At 40.5% G+C, this 14,236-nt stretch overlaps 1 protein-coding gene across 1 annotated transcript in view; it reads right to left on the bottom strand.

Moving 5' to 3' along the window:
* LOC141161998 (cytohesin-3) overlaps nt 1-14,236 on the bottom strand; it is a 114,485-nt gene that overhangs the window by 30,794 nt on the left and 69,455 nt on the right. Inside the window, exons 6-9 of the mRNA XM_073647601.1 lie at nt 13,667-13,747; nt 11,729-11,841; nt 10,930-11,078; nt 2,839-2,950 (exon numbers count right to left, since the gene is read on the bottom strand). Coding sequence (XP_073503702.1) covers nt 2,839-2,950; nt 10,930-11,078; nt 11,729-11,841; nt 13,667-13,747 — 455 coding nt within the window. The remainder of the gene's footprint in view (nt 1-2,838; nt 2,951-10,929; nt 11,079-11,728; nt 11,842-13,666; nt 13,748-14,236) is intronic.

Here is a 14,236-nt window from a genome sequence, read left to right as displayed (position 1 = left end):
CTTAGGAAGTTCCTGTGACTTTACAGGAAGAAGGGGTTTGCCTTTTCTCAAGGAAAAAAAATTGGATAGAAGGCAAACAACCAATTGGCTCCGTCAGCTCAGCATTTAAAGATCCCTGAAAGCACCTAATGGCCCGTCTGCATCTGACAGCGTCACCCAATCCTCAAGGATCGCTACCTTTGTGTACTGCAGAATGCAGTGCTGGAAATTTAACAAATACCGTACATAACTGTCTTCAACCAAGGCACAAATCAATGAAAAGAAAAAAAAAAAGAAAGGATATTCATGTAACGATGACTTCATAAAAAAAAAGATGCAAAAGCAAATGGGTCAATTGGTGACAATGAGACCCTCCAACATATCCCTTTTGCCTAGTACAATGTGTAGCATTGGAAACAAACATTTTCTAGAGATGGTCTATAGCAAAAAAAAAAATTGTTCAGTATAACCACCACGCCATACACATTACACAGATCGGTAGCTTCGCCGACAATTTTATTTTTAGGAAATTCGTCATATTAAATTCTTTGTAATCCAGGCAAAAATATTGCCATCAGTGTTTCACAGCAGTAAACATGCAAGCCAAGCCAATCATGGCATGCATGTTTACAGGGGAATCAAGAGAGAGATGGGTTTTGTTTGGGACCATACAGGAAGATTGCCTATTTCTTTATGGTTTGTCTATAAGGTTCTTGTGGGCATGGAAAGCATCATTAAGATAATGTATGTATCAACTGCTTCTGGTCGAGAGGCAAAGATAAATTATGTCCATGATGGGCCCTGGAGAAAAGTGATTCCCCATTCATTTCTATACTGAAAATGGTATATCTAGAGCTCCAGTATTTAACTTTGGCAATATACTCCAAGACTTGAGCCTTGATGCCCCTACGAGAAGCCTATCCCAAAAGAAAACATGACAAAACACACTTGGCATATAAGCACTGTCTAATTCAAGAGTGACTGCTGGATTACTATGAAAGGTTAAAGAGAGGACATTGAATTTTGCAATTCCCCCTGCCGTTCATGGAATTAACACTCCTTTTTAGAAATCTCCACAGAATTAAGATGCAATCTAACAATTGTAAAATGACCACAACAGTACTGCAGGCCAACTACTACTTTATTGTATGTAGCCAACCTAATCCAAACCTAATCCCACTACTATGTACCATATTTTGCGGACTACAAGATGCACTTTTTAGCAAGAAAAACTCTTGCTGAAAAGTGTGTGCGTCTTCTAGTCTGGAGGCAGCTTGCTGTGATGGAGAAGAACACTGACACCGTGTCCTCCCCGATCACAAAGAGAGCTGCTCTCGCTCCTCTTTCTGACAGTGATCTATGTGATTGGTGCAGAGCAGGGGAGGAAGCTACCGGGACCTGCACGGAAGCTGCCCATGCTGAGCAGATGAAGAATCTTCCACTCGACTAGCTCCAGGACCTTTCAGGTGACGTAATTAGTTACATGACTGGAAAGAACTGCAAGATGTGGTAATGTATGTATGTATGTATGTAGCAAAGCTGTGTGTGTGTGTAGCAAAACTGTGTATGTAAAGATGCATGCCGCAGAGCTGTGTTTGTCTATGTGCATAAGTAGCAGAGCTGTGTGTATATAATACACACTGCAGAGAAACTCTAACAATCGATCTATTACCTCCCTAATTCAATTATAATGCATTAAAATGGGTGATTATGACCACTACATTTTAAAAGCTCAGGGAAGTTTTAATTAATAGGAAAAATGTTTTTTCTATTTTCTGCTGTCTAAACCTGGGGTATGTCTAATAGTCCAAAAATAAGGGTAACTGGATTTTTTTTATTATTTCCTTTCCGCTTTCTATTTCTGTACTGTTATCTGCCTCCTCTTCAGCTGATTGTCACATATCCTAGGGCTGCAGACCCTACACTACAGTTTGTGGTTCAGAGGACGTGGCGAGCAATCCAAGTAAAAATCGAAAGCTCAGGGTCTATACGTTTCGCACTAGAAGGAAGGGGTCATGTTGGAGGGGTTAAGACTCCAGAATGAATATGTGATATTGGACTGTGCTGATGCAAATCAAATTGCTGAGCTCTGCTACCGTGGCTTGCAATGTAATGAGCTGAAATAATTATCAAGCAGCTTAGCAATGCACGGGGTGTCCGCCTCTAAATTCGCTTCAATTAACCGAATAATCTCCAGATGGAAAGGAGCCTTGCACTCTGGGAATAGTGCTTAAAGGATGTAGCTCAATATTTTAAATAAAAACCTAATTTCAAATCAATAAAAAGAGAAGTAATCACAATTTAAAGCATTGGAAACCAGATCTTTCTAAAGATAGCCAGTTTAGTGATGAGAAAAATAAATCATCAAAAAACAAAACCATTACATAAAAACAAATGCAGAACAAAACAAAAAAAATAATGATATAAAAAAGTAACAAAAAATATAAAATGTAAATATATATTTTACTAATGTGTATAAAGTCTGTCTTCAATATAGTGAAAATATGGTGACAAATAGTTAATTTATCTAACAGATTTAATTAAACTTGAGTAAATTACAGACAAGTCGTAAGTTCCCTGAATGTTATATTAAAAATAAAAAATAAATAATACATATATATATTACGGTAAATCATAATAATCTTAGCTGACATGTAAAGATACCTATTCTTTAGGAGTAATGCAACTCTCATATGGACTTCACTTTGTCCTTCACGTGACATTCCCTCAGGAACTAGAGTGTTAAGTATGCAGGTTAGCTGGTTAGGGGCTTGGATAGGTTTCAAAGAAAGACGGCTAAAACGTCTAGAAGGCGACAATGGAGAAATCAATTGGCACGTATATTCGGAGTCGACTAACCTAACTTCAAGAGCCAGCCTTCTCTGTCAGGGTTGAAGAACGTGTGTGTCAGGTCGTTGCCGTCATCCTCTGGGATCTTGAAGGGCTCGTTCTTAATACTCTCGTACAAATTCTGGAAAATAAAGAGTATTGTAGAGTGATAATATAAAAGATATCACAGGCAAAGGGTTGTTGCAGTTATAAGTCGCAACATGACCACTATGTATGAACGCAACCCTAAAAAGCCTCCATACACAGACTAATGTCGGCCGATATCAACGTGTTTGGCCACCAAACCTAATGTGTACGGGGACACCAGCGACTGATGGTGGAAGGGATGTCGATCAGACATGTTCGATTTTGGACTACCGTACATATTGTTTTCCCAGGGATAAGATGCCGGCCAACGTGTCAGTCGGCAGCTTTCTCATAGAGAACACAGGAGCTCGGTCGAATGAGCGCTTCTGTGTGTGGGAAAGTCGGTAGCTGTCGGCAGAACGATAAGCCGAAGCATAGTTCGGCTGACAGCTATCTAATGGGTATAGCTGTTTTAAGGGTCTATCTAATCTTTAATTGTTCTTTTGCTGTTGTAGCATTTAATCTCAGAAGATAGATTTCACGTTGAAGTAAATGGGATTTTATAAAATCCTGCTCACACTAGGCTACAGCTGAAAAAAATATTACATGTTCCATTACAATCACTACTCAGAATGGTTGGATTCATTTCAATTATCACAAGATTGTTTGCAATTTGTAGGAAGATGGGGCTTGCCATGGTGAGCCCAAGGGCTTAGTCACACAACCATATAATGGGTGCCTTTTGTGGTCTGTACTGTGGCCATCCCATCAATCATAGAAACATAGAAAGGTAGAGTTGGAAGGGACCTCTAGGGGGCGTAATTCCAGGCCCAAACCGTGGGTCTGTGCACTCAAACATTGATGCAAATCTGTATTTATTTCAATTCTACTAAGCAATTCACGTAGATAAAATATTATGTTTCACTCATAATAGACCTTCATCAGAAATACAGATTGTGGATGAGGAAAGAGAGTGGAAGCGCGAGAGAATATCAGCGCTGTATGGACTATGACTACCGCTCCTTCTACTGCGGGGATTCCCACCTTCTGTATAGCGCGGATATTCTCTCGTTTCCATGCTCTTTCCTCCTTAGCAATCCATATATCTGATGAAGGTCTGTTATGACTGAAACATGATTTTTTTTTAATATACGTGAATTGTAGAGAATGAATGTCAAGTGCAGATTTGCATTAATGTTTCAGTGCCAAAATCCACAGTTGGGGTTGGAATTGCGGTCGGAGTACAGACTGTAAAATATGGCCATTATAGGGTCATGTATACAAGCCCCAAGCTTGCTATGGGCAGCCCTATCTTCCTATGGATGTATAAAAAGGGGAGGACCCTAGCTGTGCACCTAGTCCATCAGGAGTTCCATGCTCCATTTTTGGATCAAAGGTGACTCAATCAAATGGCTTTAAGGTTTTAGTCCTTCGTCCTGGCCATGGCTTTTGGAAATTGTAAGAACCATGAAATATGACCGCTATACGATGCATGGCCTAACTGGAATATCATTTTCCACCACACATAGGTATTAGACTGGAACTAAGTAAATGTGCCCCGTTGTCTGTAATTGGATTTCTATAGAAATATCACCTAGAAGTTTCATTAAACCACTCAGTTATCACATATAAAAATGTGTTTTTCTGGAAATCTCCATCATTACTGGCCGATGTGCTGCTGAGAACATGTAATATGATATTATGGACACACACCACCTGTGTCTTTTTAAGTTTAGGCATTTATAGATGTGCTCTTTGTATGGATTCCAGATTGGAAAACATATGGACGAGGCGATGTTCCCATAATCTGGACTGTTAAAACCAATGGATTACAGAGATTGTACATTAAAGTCTATTGAGAAATCAATGTTAAAGTCCTGACACGTGAACATGAAGAAGGTGGATGGAAACGCTGCAGGACGTTCACTGCTGGAACGTCACTGGAAAGGAACGCAACCAGCTAATAATCTCCCGATGTACAAGGAAAAAAAAATAGGATAGAAATAGCAGCGTTCATAAGAACACTATATACTACTTTCTAAAAATGCTATTTTCTGTAGGACAGAACGGAATAAGTGTAAGCCGCTGCCAACAATGGTCGCTTCAAGAAGGGGACAATCAGATCACCTTACTCCTAGGATAGCTGGCACTGTCGCTCAACTTTACTCCTGTGATAGCTGGCACTGTCTCACAACTTTACTCCTGTGATAGCTGGCACTGTCTGACAACTTTACTCCTAGGATAGCTGGCACTGTCACACAACTTTACTCCTAGGATAGCTGGCACTGTCACACAACTTTACTCCTGTGATAGCTGGCACTGTCACACAACTTTACTGCTGTGATAGCTGGCACTGTCACACAACTTTACTGCTGTGATAGCTGGCACTGCCACACAACTTTACTCCTAGGATAGCTGGCACTGTCACACAACTTTACTCCTGTGATAGCTGGCACTCTCACACAACTTTACTCCTGTGATAGCTGGCACTGTCACACAACTTTACTGCTGTGATAGCTGGCACTCTCACACAACTTTACTCCTGTGATAGCTGGCACTCTCACACAACTTTACTCCTGTGATAGCTGGCACTGTCACACAACTTTACTGCTGTGATAGCTGGCACTCTCACACAACTTTACTCCTGTGATAGCTGGCACTGTCACACAACTTTACTGCTGTGATAGCTGGCACTGTCACACAACTTTACTGCTGTGATAGCTGGCACTGCCACACAACTTTACTCCTAGGATAGCTGGCACTGTTAACAACTTTACTCCTAGGATAGCTGGCACTGTCACACAACTTTACTGCTGTGATAGCTGGCACTGCCACACAACTTTACTCCTGAGATAGCTGGCACTGTCACACAACTTTACCCTTGTGATAGCCGGCACTGTCACAGAACTTTACTCCTGAAATAGCAGGCACTGTCACACAACTTTACCCTTGTGATAGCTGGCACTGTTGCACAACTACAGACAGCATGTACGGATGACAAGCCACCAGTCAATTCACATACAGGATTTTACCTGAAGCATTAAATTCCCTCAATTTGTTAAATGACTTACCTGCTTCTATATCCGGTTCTGTTAAAGGGAATCTGTCACCTCGCTTTTGCTACCTCACCTGGGAGCAACATAATGTGGATAATGTAGGGTCAGAGACCCTGATTCCAGTGATGTATCACTTATGTCACGGCTTGCTGCAGTTTTGATTGAAAAACGTTTTATCTGCTGCAGATCTACCAGTTTTCTAAATGCTGAGCTCTGTATAACCCCACCCACATCATTGATTGGCAGTTCTCCACCTATACACAGTGTACACCAATCAGTGGTGGGGGCGGGGCTGGACTACCTGACAGCAGGCCAAGTAGTCCTCTAGTGATAATCTCCTGCTTATAAAACACTGATTTTATAAAACAGTACACTAAGCAGCCTAGTAGTAAGTGACTTCTCACTAGAATCAGGGTCTCTGCCCCTACATTATGCTGCTCTCAGATTAGGTAGCAAAAACCTGGTGGTAGATTCCCTTTCAGCCCAGATTAGCTTCTATGGACCATAATGTTAATAAGTATTAGAAATCAATAGAACAGAGCATACTGAATAGTGGTATTTGCATGTGTATTAGATAAAATGTGACAAAATTCAGCTCAACAGCCTCAAGTTTGGCCCATAACTTAAAATACTATTTAATTTAATTTGTTATTTTTATTTTTTTTCCTACCCTTCTTCAATGCTACAATGAGCCACAACTTTTTAATTGTGCATCAACATAACCGTATGAGAACTAGTTTTCTGTGAGACAAGTTGTAGATTTGAATGATACCATTCATTACCGTATAAATTTACTAGAAAATGGCGAAGAAAAAAAATAAATCCAGGTGTGGTAAAATGGTGAACATAAAATGCATGTTAAAAATGGGGCAACTTGATTTTCCAGGACTGGATAACTACAGTAATAGACTTCTAAAGTGTTGTTTTTTGGGGGGTTTTAGTATTTAAGTGACGAAAAATAATATTTCAGAATTTTTTTTTTAAAGACATGTAAAGTATGGTTTTCATGTCACTGATGCAACTGTGTGGGCTTGTCTTTTGCATGGTTAGGTGATGCTTTTATTGGTGCCATTTTGGGGTACATTGTAAACCTTTTATTGCATTTTTTGGTAGAAGTGCAGCAAATTTAAAAAACAAAACAGCAATTCTGGTGTTTTGTATTGTTTTTTTCTTTACAGCGTTTAACATGAAACTTAAATCATTTTAGATTTTGATAGATCTGACTTTTAAGGGCATGGCAATTGAAACTGGTGCCGGCTGTGTAACGCAGTCAGCATCCGCCATGTGTGGAGATGGAGTATACACCGGCATCCAACATAAGACATCCAAATACATACTAAATTGGGAAGAGCCTTATAGTGTCTGCCAGCCCTTTAAACTAAGTATGTGAACCTTAAAAAGGATTTGAATATCTTCAGGAGAATTTTATTTATGTATTTTTTTTTTTTACTTAAATGCATATTTCAAGGGCTAAAAAATGTTGCAATTGGCTTTCCTTAACAATGTTGCCCACTTTGGATCTTAAGGCTGTTTGTTTCAATGCACATTACTGACTGCAGCACGAGATTAACTAGAAATCCATCAATCATCTCATTCTTATGGCGTCTCTCTCTTTTTTATTGATCTCTATAACCACATCCAAGCTGAGCTGAAATTTGATGTGGTCACAAATCAGCTGAGAGGAGCTCCGAAAAACATGGATAAGAGAGTTACAAACTGTCAGACTGAGCTCACTGAGGAATTCTTATTTAACTGATTCTACAGCCAGAAGAAAGCAGAGACTATGGAAGGCAAATGGTTCAAAATTTCTATTCTATTTCAATTGCAAAAAATAAAATATATGCATATATTTTAAACTAAAAATAATAAAAAAAAGCCCCCAAAGTGTCCATATCCTGTAAAATAGAAAGATGTTCGTCAGCACAGTCTATAAAATAAGGGGGTTGCAAAAAGAAACATATATGCAGTTTCCGGTTTTGCATATTACCAAGATATAGAGGAAAGTACATGTATATTATTTTTAATGCAAATAAAGAGGCGCTGGCAGGCTAGTCAATCTACAGCAGCGAATTTGGGAGACACAAACCACTATGTGTCAGTGAGTAGGGATATCAATATATCAAGTAGTAATTCGCGCTTAAGGAACGGGGTACAGACGCAAAGGGAGGTATTGGAAGTAAAAAGTGGGTCTTTATTAGATATCAAGACATAAAATGTAAAAGGTATAAAAAGGTATAAAATATATAAGGAAGGGGGGGGTTTTGGAGTAAGAGCTAAAAGAAGGGGGGTCTAGAATCTAAAAAACACACACTGAGGTGTGTATAGTGAAACAATGGTCCTGAGGAACAATAATTGCTGGGTACAGATAGATCCTCTGTGGAGCTCAGAGTGGGAGGACCTGTAAGGAAGAGGAGTGGGTGGTTAGGATATTTAAGATTTTTTAAAGATATTTTAAAATAATTTAATTTAAAATGGGTCCTGGAAGAGTAGTAGGGGTGGTATGAATGGATAAATACCTGATCAGATGAGTAGGGATGATCAGGTGGGTCGTCTCGGGCGATCCTCAGGTTAATACCTATGGTATCATAGATAATGAGTAACTGGTATGATGCGGTGTTATGGTACAATATGGGGGTCTTAATACCTGTATATGGGGTCGTGCTCCTGAGTCCAATCTGTTGATCACGTAGTAGGGATGCGGCTTATTGGGGGGTATGGTAATCTGATCAGGTATTTATCCATTCATACCACCCCTACTACTCTTCCAGGACCCATTTTAAATTAAATTATTTTAAAATATCTTTAAAAAATCTTAAATATCCTAACCACCCACTCCTCTTCCTTACAGGTCCTCCCACTCTGAGCTCCACAGAGGATCTATCTGTACCTAGCAATTATTGTTCCTCAGGACCATTGTTTCACTATACACACCTCAGTGTGTGTTTTTTAGATTCTAGACCCCCCTTCTTTTAGCTCTTACTCCAAAAACCCCCCCTTCCTTATATATTTTATACCTTTTTATACCTTTTACATTTTATATTATTTTTAAGTAATAGTTGTCAAACTGCTGCATTCAAAGCCTTCCCAGCTTCCTCCTGGGAAACAAATCCATGCTGGTGGGATAATTGGCTTCCTGTGAAAGTGGCTTTAGTGTTCCTATGGTAAAGACATTAGACGGCAGCAGGAACGGATGAGACTTTATTACATTCTCTGCCTGTACTGAGCCACAAGCACACTGGCACCATACAGAAAAGGAGAACCCTAAACCTTACACTGCCAAATTATTCCGTGCCCATAAGCCAGGATTTTGGCAATATACAGTGTTTAGTCTGTGACTTGTAACTCTTGTTACACAAATATGTTGAAGAATGTCGTTTTTAGCTAAAACGCTATATACATTTGTACAATTTATAACCTACAAACTGTAGATTGTATGGGGAAGGGAGTCTTTAAAGGGCTCAGGTACGGTGGCCTTGTGCAACCACACTAGGCTCCATTGCTGCCTGGTGAGAAGATCCAATATGGGTGAGAGGAAAGTGATTGGCCACTCACATGGACTTCTAAAGGGGGATGAAAATTATCCTTCCCTCTTACCAAAAAATCTCGATTCGCAGCAGCCCCTCCATATCCTGTTACAACAGAAGTAAAACATTTCTGGCAGTCAGTTAAGAAAAAAGGGGCAACCAGCGTCAGTCGAGACTTGTGTTTTTTTACCAAGTAGTCTGCCTCCCTTTTCAGACACAGCCAGATAGGAGGTCAAATGGAGTCCAAGATTCATTTTTTGGTCTCGGTCTGCCTCATTCGAATAGATATGACTGGAAGAATGATTAAATACAATTTTTGGAAACTGTCTCCACAAAACCCTAAAGTGATCTGAATCCAGCCGGACATTGACCAGACAAACTATAGTTGATTTGCGTGAAAGAAAAATCGAGTTCTAGGACATCCAGGTATTTTGGGCCACCGGCCAGCAACCATCGAGTTTCACTTGTGCCATCCAGAGTGTATTGTAACCAACAAGCGTCTTGTGCCTTCAACGTGTATTCTAACCATCAAGTGTATTGTACACTAATGATATTGTGGGCTCATATAGATAGTAACCAACGCAGGCTTTCTGGCATCTCTAATCACCAACTGATTCGACTATGGAAGTACACAGAATCCAGAATCAACCCAGCTGTATGTGGCTCCTGCTCCAGCTGGGAGGATTCTGGATCGTGTGCATTTCCAGAGCTGGAAGACACCTGGAAGTCTGTATTCCCCAATGTCTATGCAAGTTGTAGCCCATAAGATTGCTGGAATATTATATGAAATTTTAGGATGGTAACTGGGCCCTGGAAATTGTGTGGCTCCTCTAAAAGTACCGAATTATTGCTGGTCAAAAAAACATGATTTACATCAAGCATACTGTCTCCACTGTCATAAAGTCATTTGTTCTACCACCAAAGTATTTATTTGTGTCTTGAAGGAAACCCATCAATAGCTTAATTCTGCCCTAACCACATGCAGCATGAATCCGAACCTGACTATGCAACAGCATGCAGGAATGTCTTTCTGAAATGCATGAACAAACATGGGAGAAACCTGCCAAGCAAGTGGAGCGCTGCGGGGAGAAGCCGGAGCATTTCAGAGAAAGAAATGCATTTCCGCAATCGCACAGCCAGGCTTCGGATTCTAGCTGCTGTCCGGGGTTCGGGTGGCATGAATCTAATGACAGGTTCCCTTCTACAAACAGTGGCATAAAAAAATTCTCTTTTGGTCCGTAAGATGTCACCCTCCTAGTTTCCACTCACACTCCAAAATATGATTGGGTGCATTTAAAAATTAAGGGCTATAAAGTTGCGAGTTCCACTAAAAGAAGGGGATGATGAGAGTGCTTTCTTGGTACTGCACAATTGAATACGTTGGCCGTATATAAAAAGTAGTGACAAAGTTCTATAAAGAAACAATATTGCATAAATTAAGAGGATTGAATTACCCTTAATAATTCCTCTGGAAGATCGCCACCTTCATTGATTCCACGATTCATAGATATAAAACGCTCTACTGACGGTTTATCCCTCACATTGGGGTTATGCAAACTTGTGTTCAGCATAATGATAGCGAAAGACAAGACATAGCAGGTATCTATAGGGAAAAAAATACTGAAAGTTAATATATGTTAGGTGATTGTCCCATACACTTTGGTTATCTGTTGGCCGAACAATGGTTCAGATGATCGTTTGGCGGCAGCTATCTAGCTTAACTCTCCCATACACAGGAGGGCTCGTTCTGTTGAAAGCTCATGTGTGCTCTAAGAGCGAGCTGCTGCCAGACATCTTTAGCGGCAGCTTCTCTCTAGAGAAAGGATTGGCAGTTCGAAATTGGACATTCTAGATTCTTATTTCCCATAAAATCATTTGTCAGGGGCCCCCAGACACATTAGACTATCAGGTGAACCTGTCGATTTTGGCAAATGTTAGGTCTATTGTGTATGGGGGACTTTAAACCTTCTGATAGGTTGTAGAAGGTCCATGAGTTAGTAAAAACCTTCTACGATCCATCACGCCATTAAAAAACTAAACACAGATTAATATATTAAAGGCCCCTTTTGGATTTTTTTTATTGTGTTATATTTAGTGATGAGTACAAGTGCTTGTTACTCCAGTTTGCCTAGGGTGCATGAGTATGCACCGAGTATCGCGGGTGCTCGGGTGACATGTTCGAGTCACCGCGGTCACATGTTTCTCGGCTGTTAGACAACGACAACACATACAGGGTGTCTGTGAAATACTAACCTGTGGACTGAAACACCCCAGGGTTACACAGACAGTAGCGGGATGCGAATGCTTCCATCATCCGGTCTATCTTCTGGGCTTCCCCTGGTAATCTGAAGCTCCACAAAAACTGTCTGCAATATAAAAGAAATAAAAATCCTATGTAAGCATTACAGAAATTTAGAAAATACACCGATTGTGTCTACCGTCATACTTTTGAACAATCATGCAGCGGTTTCTCTGCTCCCCCTTTATCAGAATCTCTAGAGCATCCTTAAACGTCATAGACCCCCCCATTCCCTCTGAAGGCATCAGCCCTGTGTCCATTCCTTTGGGATATGTTTGCAGCAACTTGTGCTAAATTACCAATCCTCAAGAGTTTGGCAAACCCAAAGAAACCCACAAAACGACAACCAGCTCCATTAGGCCAGACTCTATAAAGAGGTTCTCTCATAGTGCTTGCGCTATACATAGCCTATAAAAGTTATATGATCATTACATAAAAGAGATGGGTTAAACCTTTGAGAAGTTATGAAATGGAAATCTTGCAATGCTTCTCTGTGTTAAACAGTGGTCTGTGTAATCTGGGGCCCACAGTGGGTGGTCTACTAAGGTTAACGCTCCAACATACATTAGCTCTATAGTTTTATGTGGCAAGGCTTATTGGCACAACATGGTTTTCATTAAATAAGCATTATTTGTGCCAACTTTGGTTCTGCATTTAATTCAGACTATTCATAGGAAAAAATTGGTATAGGTATATATAGTGTTGTACAGATCTATATCCACACTGCAGGACGAATATTTGTGAAAGTTGTACAGTGCACGGGGTCACTGAAGGGAAAGGAGTCTACAGATACTTTAAAGGTATTGTCTAGCTATTAAAAAAACAGGTTGTTAAAGTACTTAATTTAGCAAATTATACAGATCACCAATACAAGTCACTTCTGGAACGTACCCAGTCCTTCAGCTACTAACAAGTCCTCTACTGGTTTGTGTATGGGTGTGAAAGGACACAAGACCAGTGCTGGTGAACTACTCAATTCAATAGTTAAAGAAAACTTGTCACCAGGTCAATAGTGGCCAGTTTTTGCTTTTATTTTACTTCTGTTTCTCCCGAGTATTACAGGGGCTTTTTTTTTTTTTTATTTAAATCCACCATACGGTCCCAAGGACTTGCAAATTTTATGGTCTTTACGAGAAGGGGCGTGGCTCACAGGATCCCCAGGGGCGTGGCTCACAGGATCCCCAGGGGCGTGGCTCACAGGATCCCCAGGGGCGTGGCTCACAGGATCCCCAGGGGCGTGGCTCTAGGTTGCTGTGCATTAATACCCTGTGAGCCACACCTCCTTCGTAGAAAAAAAAAAGTAACACTAAGTAAAAAGTGCCTAGATCTCTGGTGGATTTATAAAAAGAAAAGAGTGGGGAAAAAAGGGCAGACTTTTGACTTGGTGACAGACTACGTCACCTCTCTTACTTGGCTCTATATTTGCCTTGAGAAGGGGCTGGATTAGATACTGAAATGAGAAGTCAGCCAGCCCTTCCTTACAAAGCTCTGCTCACATGTAGAGTTAAATGAAGACCTGCCGGGACCCAAGTTTAACACAAAAAGGAAAAAGAACTTTTCAGATGTGAAGTATATTAGTAAATTGTTTACTAATTCAACTACATTTAATTAGATTTTTTATTAGCTGGACAACCCCTACAAATGCAGAAATAATAGATTCCCATTACATTTTTAATTTCGCAGACTTCAGTAATGATTGCTGCCCATGGCCAACAATAACTGTACGGCCAGACAGATGAAGGGAGGGTCCATAAATAGCATTCTCACACCCAGAGCTAAAGGTCTGTATATTGTTCTTGCTTAGTCGCCCGTTGCTGACTGTGTCCACCTCGGGTACAGACGGGAGTTTAAGGAAATAGAAGACCTTAGCACACGCTGAACCCAGCACTGACCTTAAGGCCTGGACAAGATTCAAATCCGCAAACTCATGGAGTTCAACAAATGCTTGAAGAACCAGGATATTAAAATCATCCCTGTAAGAAAAATAGAACATATTGGAACGCTCAAGAGATTATAAATAGCTTATGGTTATGTTGCATTAATGGCCTCCAAAGCTCCCGACGTACATGATAAATGGAGGCTGTGACGGACAGGCTACTTTGGAATCCATTCATCCACCTAAGATCAGTTTATTATGTAGGAAATACAAGAATATAAGTAACTTTTGTTAAAGTTAAGCATCATAACCTATCCCGATAGAAGATAACTTTCTTATTGAAGGGCGTCTAGCTGCTGGGATCCTCACTGATCCTAAGAAGGGGATTTTACAACGTCCCATCGGGATGGAGCTGTAGCCATACAAGTGCGCCACTGCTCCATTCATTCTCTTCCAGACTGCCAGAGATTGGGGACATCGTTCAGCTTTCTCCGGCAGTCCCATACATAATGAACAGCGGTGGAGGGCATGCATGGCCACTGCTCCATTTATTCTCTTCCAGACTGCCAGAGATTGGGGACATCGT

The sequence above is a fragment of the Phyllobates terribilis genome, unplaced genomic scaffold, assembly GCF_046119375.1.
Source record: "Phyllobates terribilis strain yellow unplaced genomic scaffold, ASM4611937v1 Scaffold_9__5_contigs__length_417890890, whole genome shotgun sequence".
NCBI lineage: Eukaryota > Metazoa > Chordata > Amphibia > Anura > Dendrobatidae > Phyllobates > Phyllobates terribilis.
Note: the sequence above shows the minus strand (reverse complement) of the source record. Positions and strands in the feature narration are given on the sequence as shown.